The sequence below is a fragment of the Nuphar pumila genome, chromosome 7 (genome assembly GCF_984573655.1).
Source record: "Nuphar pumila chromosome 7, dmNupPumi1.hap1.1, whole genome shotgun sequence".
NCBI lineage: Eukaryota > Viridiplantae > Streptophyta > Magnoliopsida > Nymphaeales > Nymphaeaceae > Nuphar > Nuphar pumila.
In genome coordinates this window covers 17572883-17586477 of record NC_143255.1, presented here as the reverse complement: position 1 = coordinate 17586477, position 13595 = coordinate 17572883, and the positions used below count along the sequence as shown (strand labels likewise).

General features: G+C 36.7%; 1 protein-coding gene across 2 annotated transcripts; it reads right to left on the bottom strand.

Annotated features, from left to right (window-relative positions):
• Nucleotides 1-3442: 3442 nt before the first annotated feature.
• LOC149831334 (Haloacid dehalogenase-like hydrolase (HAD) superfamily protein) lies at nt 3443-11749 on the bottom strand. Of its 2 annotated transcripts, none has more exons than XM_090013830.1 (6): nt 10608-11749; nt 10253-10350; nt 10082-10106; nt 6379-6499; nt 6151-6285; nt 3443-3620 (listed from the first exon to the last, which is right to left on the bottom strand). In XM_090013830.1, exons 1-6 carry the CDS (start codon nt 11149-11151, stop codon nt 3587-3589), a joined length of 957 nt encoding a protein of 318 aa, XP_089869956.1. In that variant the 5' UTR covers nt 11152-11749; the 3' UTR covers nt 3443-3586. The 2 variants fall into 2 exon arrangements, with proteins under 2 accessions (XP_089869956.1, XP_089869955.1); XM_090013829.1 differs by lacking the exon at nt 3443-3620 and adding an exon at nt 3914-4640.
• Between the last annotated feature and the right edge of the window lie 1846 nt (nt 11750-13595).

Genomic DNA, 13595 nt, shown 5'->3' with positions numbered 1-13595 from the left:
GGTTTTGCCCTTTCCTGACTTTCTATTTTATGATACTGTATTCTGGTGAATGAGTTTTTGTTTTCAGAAAGGAAGCAATAGAAAAAATGTCGGAGGACTTCTATCCCTGCTTGCTCGGTGCTGCCGGAAAAAATGACAGTCGACTGATTTTATTCGATGACAAAAACTTTTTTTTTCCTTCTTGATCTGTCTTTTTGTTTCCCCTTTTTTTTCTTTTGGTTTGCAGAGACAAAAAGGAAAAAAAAAGATCACCTCTTTCGTGAAGAAGTCGAGCCTCTGTTTGCCCTTTTTGGGTTTTCATGGACAGACAGGGATGAACAAGAAAAAGCTTCTTTCTTGAAGAAGTTGAGCTCTGTTTGTCATTTTGGGTTTTCAGAGACAAAAAAAAACGTAGAAGAGTTGACTTACTTGTTCAACACTTTTCCTTTTCTCGCAGGTTGAAGGTTGCATAGCTTGAGGAGCGTCTTCGAACCTCGGCTCTGATACCACTCTAGAGGTTGGCGCAGCAGAAGCACCTCCAGTAAAGACAACAACAGATTAGGGTTGTTGAGTTATAGTAGAGAGAAGAGAAGGGGAGAAGGAGAAGTTAATACAGACTTTGAGGTTTGCTTTGAAGGCATCTTTCCTTTAAAGAGTTTGTTTCTCTGTGTGTATATTTTAGGGGCAGAGTCCCTTGTATTTATAGCCTTCAGTTTTTCTCTCTCGGCTCAACAGTCAGTTAAGAGAATTACGATGAGTCTGATGATTTTGATAAAGCCAAATTATAAATTTTGAATAATTTTTTTTTTTTGAAAACTGATTCCGCTTATCCATCAGCAGGCCTACTCATGGATAGCACAACGTGCAACGCATGGCCACACGTACCACCAGGTGGTAGGTTGAGGGTTTGGAAGTGATGAGAGAGAGAGAGTATCGATGCTTGCCTTTTCTTTTCTTTTCTTTTCTTTTCTTTTTTTGAAATTGCTTATGTTGAAAGGGACCCTAATGTGAGATCCCTTAAAACACTAAGGGCCGTGTAATCTGATTTGATCGCACAACCCTCAGTGGTTCAACCAGTGAATAGGGTTCCTGGTATAGATATTTCAAGGACCCTATATATATAAAGAGAGAGAGAGAGAGAGAGAGAGAGAGAGAGAGACTCATATCTTTGAACAGGTTTTCTTTTTAACATGGTTGAATGCTGGGCGTAACGCTGCGTGTTCTTTTTTTTTCAAAAAAAGAAAAATTAGAGACGGTTTTGACACCAATTTACAAGAAGCTGAAAAGGAAACCAAGAAACTAAAGGCATAACTGCAATGCCCTGTGATTGATAGATTTTATCAAGATACAACACTTTGTCAAGGTTGGTAAAATATAAGAAAAGTACAAGTTGCGATGGTGATTGCCAGCTATTATTGTTTTTGCGTAGGATTTTGTGAAAGTTGGCCGCTACTAACAATCACATCTTCTTTCTCAGCTATGCATGTTCATCCCACCTGTAGCCAAAGCAAACATGCCTTAGATCAACTTTGAATTGTTACATGCTTTTGCATCCACAATTATTTTACATAAAGTGGAACATATGTTGCAAAAACCCGATCCAAATCCAGTTGTCTACTAACCAAACTTTATCAATGAGGTCAAAACTATAAAATTTTTGAAAAAATGTGTAAAAGTAGCCTTTCTATTAGATTATGTGTAGATGACTTTAGCAAACTATATATACAGGGAAATGAAAAACCCTCCCAAACCTCCCCAATAGCCATTTTATTGGATTTTTGTTGTTTTCTCAAATTTCTGATATACTTGTTTTTATAAGAATTTGTGCTTTCAGCATTTGATTCTGATGCATGAATAGGTTTTTATAAGTTTCAAAATAATCGGCATACAATTCTCATAAATTTTTTAGGCTCCAAATACCAATTTTTCTATCCAAATTTCATGATCCAAGTGTGGATTTATAGTAAAACAATATTATTGAACACATCCGTACGGTCAAAATTTTGAAAAAAAAAAAAACAAAAAAATTTCATTGGGAAGGTTTGGGAGTGTTTTCATTGGGGAGGTTTTCATTCTCATATATATATATATATATATATATATATATATATATATATATATATATATATATATATATATATATATATATATATATATATAGGATTTTGAAAACCTACCAACTAAAAACCCTACCAAATCTACCCCACCACACGTTTTATTTGATTTATGTTATTTTTTCAAAATTCTGACCGTACAGATGTGATCTATATGCCTGTTTTTATATGAATCAATTTTTGGAGCATTTGGTTCCAATCCATGGTTAGGTTTTTATAAGTTTCAAAAATCAACAGCTTACTATATGCCCATTATAAGAGGCCACTTGTAAAGTGGGCCTTCATACAAAATAGATCCAGATCTGAACTCAAAAATCAAAATCTACTTAATTATTCCAATACACCTTCTAGTGCCACAAAACAAATCTTACGGGGCACCAAAACTATTTGGATATGTAGAATCCGGCTCCTACAAAAATAAAATAAAAAATAAAATAAAATAAAAATTACAAATGTTTTTATGTGTTCAAAAATCACAAAATTGAAACCATGCATCAAAATAAATTTTCTGAAATGCATGGAACAAAAATCTCATAAAATAAATATGTATGAAATGATGCTTTTACCCCTGAGATTAGTTTGGACCCAAATGAAACGGCTTGGATCTTTTTGAGTAAGTTTTCCCGTAACACGCTGTCAAAGGCGGATCATCATTAAGCTCCTCACATATATTGGGATGGCATCACTAATGCTGCTGCTGCTGCTACTGGAGATATTAAAAAAGAAACTGACAACTAATTGACAAATGGAACAGTCGGCATACTAATAAAATTCCATGTTGGCTGCTTCTATTCATATTCTCTGCTCTTAGTGCCATAATGATATTGCCTCTTCTTCAATTCGAATATTTGTAACTTTCAGTAGAATCAAGCAGCCCTGATCCTACTTGGTATATATGGCCAAGAATTCCTCAAATGATTAAGCTCAGTCCTGAGGGCTTTTTAGTGCACTTGTATGCCTAATTATGTGGTTTTATTTGCAAATTTACTGGGTATTAATAGATTTCGGGTTCAATTTCAGATTAATATATAAAGACCTAAAACCAATGCTGAGCAGCTTATTAGACAACCCTAGAAATCCTTACCAAATCCGCCAGAAAGGATTAGGATCAGCTGAACAACCAAACCAGATCCGATCTGCTGCCCCTTCTCTCATCAATGATTAGAGATTAATTATATACCCCCTGAGAGGAGAGTACCATCCCAGTATCATTCAGGAATACCTTTAAAACCTTAGCTTTCAAAATAGATGTGATACATTTTTCTCACATTTAGTCCCACCTTTTGTCTGCCAATTTTTCTAGGCTATACAGACCAGCCAGTTGAGTTCATTAAGTTTGTCAATTAGGAGCTTTGAAATGGAATGATCTCATAATCGATAAAAGGAACTCTGAAATCCTCTTATCGATAACAAGCTTAAACAGGCTGAATTTGAAATAAATTGAAAGTTTATCACCACCATGCATAGCATCCCAAAGCCAAAAGGTACTAGAGCTAGTTTGCGTCCATGTATAGCCACCTGAAAATCCTAAAACAAAAAAAAATAGGATATAACCTCATATATCATCCAAAGTATGTTACAGTGAGGGAGCCAACCAACACCATCTGAAAGATAAAGTGCTTCAAATAGGAAACAAGGCCCTAATCCATCTTTAAAGAAATAGAGCAAGAAGGGAACACAGGTACAGCAATTCAATCGGGACCACCAAGAACATGCATGATGAATCGACACACAAATAGAAAAGATATCAATATTACCTTATGACCAAAATGCAATGTTCAAGCCATAGACCTGATACTATTTAAAACTTTAAACCATCATCAAATCCAGTAAGTGCCATCTTTAAGTATTTAAAGTTTTCTTCAGTTTACATTATTTGTTATCACATTATGAATTCGTCCAACCCTACATCATTCAGAGACCTTTGATCATCTACAGAAAATGTTCCTACAATCATTACGTTTTTTTCCTGGAATAACAAACTGGTAAAATGCAAGCCGGGTTTCACCTAATACCCGCAAGAATATTAATGCCATTTGGTTGGGTGACATCGTGTAGGTTTAGAAGTAGGTGTACACTTGTACTGCTGCAGTCCTGGAACTACATGACCCAAATAGGTGCCTCCAATGTTGCTTCACTTCGGATTACCTTTGGTTCTGATTTGCTGCACAAAGTCGCCTTATTTCCTTTTGCTATTTCATGATTTTATCAAGCTCGAAACCTTCCAATATCAAGGCTCCACTGTTTGTTCAGTCTCATGGTTGGATTTTAGATTGTGGCCACTAGCCAAATGTCAAGACACAGGACAATGAATATCTCACTCTTAGCCAGCACAAAGTATGCTAAGATATCTGCCATGAAAACAAATGCCCCTCAACTTCCTCCCAATTGTAAACTTTGGTAACCAGAGGATGCAACACTGCGGAGTCACTTTTGGACCATGGGTACGTGTTCTGGTAGTCAAAAAGCAAGACCTTCATACCCTGTTCAGCACATTCGAGAGCGTATTGTGGATTGTCATCAATCAAGACCTGTGCACCCACAGACCTGCCAAGACTGTATCAGTATACCAAGGCAACATTGTCTCCGTGTGTGCTTGCACATGTGCATACAAGCAGACAGGTAGATGGGAGAACTTAGTTTCAGGCACAGTATGGATGTTCAGAATTTTCAAGGCCAAAGCATTGTGAGATCCAATCAGTTGAGAAAAAATACACTTGAAAGAAAATGGTTGAGCTTCAAGGAGTGCGTTAAACTTTTACAGCTACACCATCAGTACTTTTTTGTTGCTCTTAAACCCAACATGTTCCAACCAATCTCATTATAATTAGAAGCAGCATTAACACTTTAGAAAGGAAAGTTCTTCATTCAAAGGGCAGTTACAATTGGTTAAGTCACAGAACCAAATGCAATACAAGGGCAAAGAAATAAAAAGGTCGTGCTTCTCATAAACTGCATCTCACATTTTTGTCAATTTTTAACACACCTTGCACAGGCCAGAAATACCTTCTGCTTTTCTTCTTCTTCTTTTGAGATAAGAGAACACATTTATCTTTTCATAGACATTAATCCCAAAAGGTGCACTAACGGTCGAATTACTTCATATAGATCAGGAGTTGCAAGATAAGACTTCATATAGTGGCCACAACTAGCTACAGGGATCGTTGTGACAAGGAAATTTGCTCTTTCCCTTTTTTACAGATTCCTATTGAAGTGTTTATGTAGCAAACAATATAACTCATGCATTAACCATATAAACTGAAATGTATGTCATGCAATGTTCTATTGTATAACTTAAAGTCTATTTTATGGCTCACACTTCAGAGTTTATAGCTTCATATTCCAGTGTATATGATGATTCTACAACCTATATAGCTCTATTAATTATTCTATCTCATTGTATGAATCCAAATAAACAACACAAGTAATCAAGGTCAAGCAAGTGCAACTACATATCTTCATCAAACACAAATAGACAAATTCATCAACTGAAGAATTTTGAAATAGAAAAGTGTAGAAATGAGGTTTAAGCTGCTCCTAAGCCTACTTGACCGACAAACAGGATCACTATTACCAAAACACCACAAACTTAATGTGTACTGGACTAGGAGTGTTAACCATCACGGTTGTGGAGCAAAGAAGTGACGGTTGATATAGTTCATGAACTATTTTCAACATGGACTAGACTGACATTCATGGCTTTAATAGGCAACCTTGTTGACCAAGCACAAATCAATAACCAATTAGTCTAGTCAACTTATTAGCCACCTGTTTTTGTGCCAGCATTTACACAAGTTATTCAGATCAATAATAGATATAGCATTTTTCATCGCATTATAAATGACATGTTCAGAATAAGTGCTGCTTCATGTTATATTTCTAACATGCAAGAACTAAGAATAATCAGCTCTTTGAGCTAATTTCTTGTCCCAAAGAACTTTTAAGTTCCTTCAGTAGAAAAGTACATGATAGTAATATTTTCAGAATATGGGAATCCAAATTAACATGTCTTACAGAGTAAAAAAGAATCTACCAAAAAGAAAATGCAAATTTCTACCTGCAGATTTCTGACTTTGGCCTTGCTTTTCCATCCAAAGCAAAGTGATTGCCAAAATGAACTTCCTGAAACAAGCCAGGGTAGTGTTTTTCTATCCATGCAATTGTATGGTCTCTGATCACATTCTGACGGGACCTTTAAAAACATTAAAGTGATGCATTAAAATTTTGATATTATTTATGAACAGAAAAAAAGAAAGACCACACAACAATAGATTGATCTACTCACGTCACAACTGAGAACTTGCAAAATGTTGACAAGTTAACCAGTGCTTGTTGAGCACCAGGAATAGGACGAATCCCAGCTTTGAAATATGAAGTCTTGAAGAATTCATGAACCCGAATATTAGCTGCCACATAAAAGACATGCCTCTTTAACAAAAACATACTTTATATGTAGAGCAATCAGATAAGGATCAGAGAGTATCCTCTTCCCATAAACAAAAATAAAAAGGTTAAAACTTAGCGCCTTATAGTTCTCTTGAATTCACCAGAACTAATTAAATAAATGCAATTTGTGAAGCAAGATGTGTAGATCGTAAAACACAAAATATTGTAACCGTCACTTTGTTGAGCTTATACTTTAAGCATACATATATCTAGCCTGTTTTTTTATATTAAACTGCTTGCTGCACATAGTATCCTGGGTCTTCAAGAATACATATCACTATCCAGGTTGCTCCTTTGGATCATAGTAAGTCTAAACCCCTTTTAATATTTGTGCAGGAATGTCAACAAATATATATATATATAACGACCAAAGGGGGGTTCCGAGTTGTTTTTCCCAAATCGGACTGCACAGATGTGTTTGGCACAGTATTGTTGAAAGTGTGCATCAAGACGCAAAAAACATGCCTTGCCTCAAGGTGAGGGCCTTTTTTAATTGGGGCGCAAAACGACGACTCATACGCCTAGAGGCGCATGCTGAGGCACATCTGCACGCCTCATTTTGGCATGGTCAAATGAGGTCAAAACCCTTGTCCCAAAATCCATTTTAATAAAACAAGAAAAAAAAGGGGGCCGATGTTATGATTGTAGTTAGTACGTACTCTGGAAATGGCCATTCTTTTCTTCATTTACCTCGTGTTTTTGCTTGGTAGTGGCCGTATTTCTCCTTGCTTCTAGCTGTTCCCTTAGTTACAATGCTATGGCAGATGTGTGAGGCCTTCTATCCTATACTTTGTGCATCTTTTCTTTCAATGTTGTTATTGATTTGCAAGCCTAATGTCTTCTGTTTTCTGGCTTGATGGTTCATTTAGTGCTATTGGTGATTTGTGAATGTCCACTGCAGGTAGTAGCAATCTAATTGGATAACTTAGAATGTATTTTTCCTTGTTTGGAACCTGAGAATGATTTGGTAGCTATGTAACATGGACTCTTCTAACAGGGCACAGCACCCGTGTCGCACCCGCACCCATGCGGGTGCGACACTTGCACACGGCTTCCTTTGTGTCAGGTGAAGTCAACTATACTGAAGTCTATTTCTGTTTAAAAGTAGATTTAGTTAACCCTAACCAAGTCCAGTATTATCTATATTATATATATAAATACATTAATGCACACATACATGTGTTAACTTAAAACTGTTAAAATTTATATATATATAATATCCTCCCTGCACCACCGCACCTAAGTTTTTTTAAAGTGCCGCATCCGCAGCTGTATCCGCACCCGCACCTATGTGACATAGTTTGGTAGGCTTCACCGATCATTAAGTCTTGTTTCCTCTTAGTGATTCTTTGATGTTTTTGTTGCAAGAGAACTAAAGTCACAAGTGGTATTATTTAGTGAAGCTTTTCATAATTTTTTTCACCTCTTGTCAGGCTCGAGACAGACTGCTTGAGTGCTAAAAATTAGATTGAATAAAAAAACTATAATTTGGGTTTCTAAAGGGCTTATCCAGGGTTATTCATTGGCAAATTGCGTCTTCCAACTGATTCAGTTACTTGTTAGTGACATAAGGAATGTTCTCCACTTATAGCTATTCTATCTCCTCTATCTAAGCATGCAAGGGAGGATGTTTAAATTGCTTTATTTTCTTGAATTATATGCACTATCCATTGTTGATTTTTAGATGGCTTTTATCTTTTGCGGTTTCAATGAATAAATATAACGGACATTGAGATCTGCTCAATACTAGCTACTGCAGGCATATCGGTGCAATTAATTGACTGTGAGTCAGTTTGTCTATATGAAGATTTCATGTGATTATGTATGTACATGTAATTCACTGTGTATGTCTTGGTTTTTGTAAAGATTGTATATATCAAATTGTGAATGTTAGTTTGTGTCATTATTTAAAAATAAATTTTTTGATAGGTGGATGCAACTCTTTATGTGTAGGATTGTAGATTTTCATACAAAGATTGTTTATGTGTAAGTTTGTAGATTTTCATATAAAAATTGCATCAGTTTTTTGTTCTTCATTTGCACTTGCGAATGTTGTAATACTCTCATTTTGGAGAGTCTTGAACAAATACATTAACTTTTGGTTGTTAATGTTAATATGCATTATATGATGATGACATGATGTTGAGGAATTTAATTTAGTGATTTTGTTACTTCATTTTTCATTGAATGTTCATATTTTATTTGTTAGATACTTAGATAGATTAAGTTGTTGCATTAATGTTACTTTTACTGTTTTACATGTTATTCTCATACTTTTGGTATTTATTTGATATTTCCTATTTTATATTGGTTGTTGCTTCATGAATAAAGCATTTTTTATTTATTTATATTTTTAGATATTTTTTAGTTTTTTAAAAAATATTTTTGAGGCTTTCGCTTTATGCCTCGAGGGTTACGCCTTGCTTAATTTTTGGTGGAGCGTTTGGCTATGCCTCAATGCTTTTCACAACATTGGTTCGGCATGATCGATTTGCTAGGAAACGACACTTGGATCGATTTTTTAAGCCTTGGATATTTATGATATTTATAAAAAAATTACACCATCGATTTTCAAACCTTATAAAAACCTATTGTGTGTTGGAATTGAATGATGCAAGTCCATTCCTATCAAATCAAACACATAGAACACATATGTACAGTCAGATTCGAGAAAAACACGGAAAAGAACCCTTCAAAAGCCCCGTAGGCAGCGGTAGGCACGGATTGGTGTATATATATATATATATATATATATATATATATATATATATATATATATATATATATATATATATATATATATATATAAAAGAATCTTTCATCAGACTTCCATTGGGTTCTAAAAAATTTGTAAGGTAGAAAGAGGCAAAAATAGAAGTTAATGCTTCTATGATGGGAAGGGAAAGACGTTAGCCACTTTGACCAGCAGATTTTGATTGACCTGATTCTCCCAGCTTTCTAAAAGGTTTTGATATTCTTGAGATGTTCAAGGCTTTTTGAAATCCATGCATATTTCCTATTTGTATGAATGGGAAGTAAGTTGCATCAAACTCTCAGATCATTTATCACTGGACGCAAATACATGCATGGTGATGAGACAGTGAAATCCCCAACAAATGCCAAGTATTATTCCATAAAGCAATTGCATCCAGTGTAACAAATCTTGCATGATTCTGACATTAGAAACACATCAAGGAAACCGATAAACAAATAATAAGCCAGGAAACTAGGAAGCAGGCCTTGTCTGATGCAAGCCACAGTATAGTGGAACTACATCATAATACTTAAAAAAGTAATGCAGTCTGAGATGTTGACTTGCATCATGGCAAGCAAAAACGGAGTGCCTGTCTATGTCAGATGGAATACTACATTTTTACTGTCCTACCATGCCCTCTTATATATTATTTGTCATAGTCTACAACCATATTCATGTCCATGTAATATGAATGATCACCCAATTGAATTCCAGAAATAATCTCCTGAGGGTGATACGAAAGCAGAAAACAAAGTAAACCATACTAATGGTGGCAGAGCAGGCATACCTTCATTATTAGAACAGTTCCATATCTGTCATAAAACAGACAAATCACCGTATAGTGAGAATCCCATTTAAACAACAAGTAAAGACAAAAGATATTGAGCAATCTCAAGTTTGCACAAAGCTCTCATTCTTTAAACATTCTAAAAGCATTACATAAGTTTTTCATTTGTACCTTTGCAAACTCGTACACATGATATTCAGAAACAGAATGATTCAAAGCATATCGATCAGCAATAAATCTGTTCAAAGCTGAAAGGAAGGTACCCAAAACTGCACACAAATTCCAAATTTCAATTATCAGTTGAGTACCAAACATAAAATTAGAAACATAAACAGAGAAGTGCACCCTCAGATCAACAAGCTCATATCACAACCCTTCTAAAACCACAAACAATAAAGACGAAGATCAAATTCCTATTCTTCAACGAAAGAGCAAACAATTGAAGCAAATTTTTGGTAACTTGGTCACTTCTTTCAGGTTAAATAATGTTGTTCACCAAAATCAGATAGATGAAAAAGGCAGTTACCTTCATCTAAATCAACGGCGACAACTATCTTCTCTGCAACTGGCCTTTCCATGAATCGGGACCGGCTTCCGTGTTCGTAAGCACCAGTCCCATTCACCAATTTCGCGCTCCGATTCTCCCCAACCTTGACAGCAACACCATCTAATCGATCTAGCCTAACACCAGTATCGGCGGAAACTGACTGCGAAGAAACGCTCGAATCATAAACTCCAGGAACTACGTTGCCACCAAACTCCAACGAGCAACTCGAACTCAAAACACAATCCCTTCTCGCTTCCGACCGCAGGGGCCTGCCGAAACGGGGACTCGCCCCAACTCTTCCGGATCGAACAACGTCCGGTAACCATTTCGAAACCCACCAACCATCGATTTTCACTCCAGAAGGTCGCCTGCAGAACGCCGCAGCGTCCAAGCGAACGTGATACGACCGCCAAGTGACGTTCGAAGAATCGGACGACAGGGAATCGGTAACGAGGAAGGAGCGATGGTGATGATTCAGTGCCATGAGGGAGGAGAAGAAATGAGACTTCCCCTTCTTAATCATGCCGAATCCCACATCCCAAACAAGGGAAAACAATATTCCTTCCTCAGCCTTCACTTCAAATTCCAGGAAATACAAGAAACACGGGCGGGAAAAAGGGGAGACAACAACAAGGCTTGATTCGCCTTTACCGGATGCAATTTTCGAAAGGAAAAAAACGTCCAAATTTCTTAAAAGAACAGAAAATTAATCGAACTGAAATACTGTAACCAAAAAAGAAAAAGAAAAAAGAGACGGCGATGGATCAGAAAACAATCGGAAAATCCGAAAAATAATACAAACAAAAAACTAAAACAGGAAGAAAATTGAGATCATAGAAAATACAGATTTGACGGATGAGTTCGAATTTAAAAAATCAGAAAGGAAAAAGAGAGAGAGAGAGAGAAAGGGACGAAGTAAAAGATCGAAAGGAATAATAAAGACGAGAAATAGAAAGGGCGGGAAAAGAAAATCGGCGGAGTCAGAGGAAAATAGAAATACGAGACGGGGGAGGTGATGACCACAGGAAGAGAAGAAGCGAAGAAAAAAATTTCCGAGATAGAAACTCGGATCGGCGTTTCTTTTTTTTCTTTTCTCCCTCTGTTTGTTTCCCCCCACCCCTTTCCACGCTTCTTCTATAGGGGTATAATGTGGTCCGGAAGGAGCGCTGGAGGACTCTCGAGATTTGTGGCGTTTGGGTCGGATTCTTTGGCCAATACGGGCGTGTCCGTTACCCGCAAACGGTGGTCGGTCAGGAGAGAAATGGATTTCTAGGGTTTCAACTTTCAACTCCAAATAGAAAACAACGTTTGACTCGCGCATGTGTTAAGCATATGGCAATTACCATTTAGTTCTAAGAAAAAATCAAACTCAACATCCAAAGTGTTCTAGTCACCCTAAAGTAAAACCTGGTTAACTAGGCACTGATAGAATTGTTTCCTCGTCTTTTAAACAATTTTATCGATTTTTTTTATATTTTTTTTTTAAATTTTTTTAAAAAAAAAATTGTTAGGCCAAGAGAAACCAAAATGGTTTGAAAAAATTTTGTGAGACCCATCTAATGAGCATGATGTTCTCTGGTTGCGCATCATGATGCAGCTCTGCCTTGTTCTTCTAACCTTGCAACTAGCAAAGGTGGGGGTCCTGAATTCTCTTGAAGGCAATCATGGAAGGTAGTTACGTCAAGTTTCTCCACATTAAAAGCGTGGGCAGTTGCTAGTTTTCAAGTGGGAAGGTGTGGTCACTAATGGGACCGGACCCATTGACCCGGACCCGTTCTTGAAGAGGGTTCCTAGTTATTAACAAAAAAAAAGACTACAAACTGACAAGTCTTGAATTGTTAACCAACCGGGGCTCGGCTTGGTCAACTTGTGTTGGGACGTTGCAAGTTCGAATCCCGATGGTATGGTTGTATAACTGGATTGGGTCAGACTAACCTCAGCTTTCTCCGTCAAAAAAAAGTCTTGAATTGTTAAGAGAAGATGCTTTCTCTTGATCCAAACACAGCCAAGAAAATTCCAAGGCTATGTATGAAAGGGAGTGATGATTGGGAGCTTGGGACATTTTTTTTTTAACGGTCATTTCTTATGCGGTGCCGTGTGTGGTAAAATTGGATGCCAAAATAACATAATATCATTGAAGAAGTGAAGCTTGTGTGAAGTTACAATTTTCTTCATGCATATTTTCAATATTTGCACTTTTTTTTTATTCGACAGAGAAAGCTGGGGTCAGATATACCCCTACCCGTTATACAACCATACCATTTGGGGTTCGAACTTGCAAAGTCCCAACACAAGGTGAGGTGCACTACTGCTCCTGCCAGATGAGAGGAGCCCCCAGTTGGTGAATATTTGCACTTTTGCTTTACACACACATTGTATCACACTTTCCATTTTACAGGAATTCTAGAAATTCTCGTTTCCTGTTTCCATTTCCCATATTAACAACCTTGGTCATGAGATCTTGTATTGTGAGACAAATTGAGCCATCATAATGAACCAAAATACAAAAGGTCGAAAAACATTCATAAGAAATTTCGGTTGATTATATGATAATCCACATTTTGGTTAAAAAATCTAATTCATCCTGCAAGCAACTTGCACTTTGGTTGATATATAGATCTAACCATTGCTAGAATTCAGCATTATACCCCAAAAAGGTTCTGGGAGCCAATTGAGTGTTGAAGAGAGACAGAGATATTTTCAGGCCAGTTTTTTTTTTTGGGGGGGGGGGTGTGGAGAAAGTAAATTTCATTAAGAACAGCAAAGAATAAAATATATTGGCAACACACTGTCCAAAGAACTTTAGGCGGTGTGAACTTTATAGCCTTTCAGGATGTTAGGACCTATGTCACATGGATACGTACCCTTAAAAGGACAGCGGACACACCAATTTTGTGTAGTTTCTCGTTAGAGATAATATATAAAAGGACGAGACGCGCGCACAAGTTGAAGAATCCCTGTGTCATA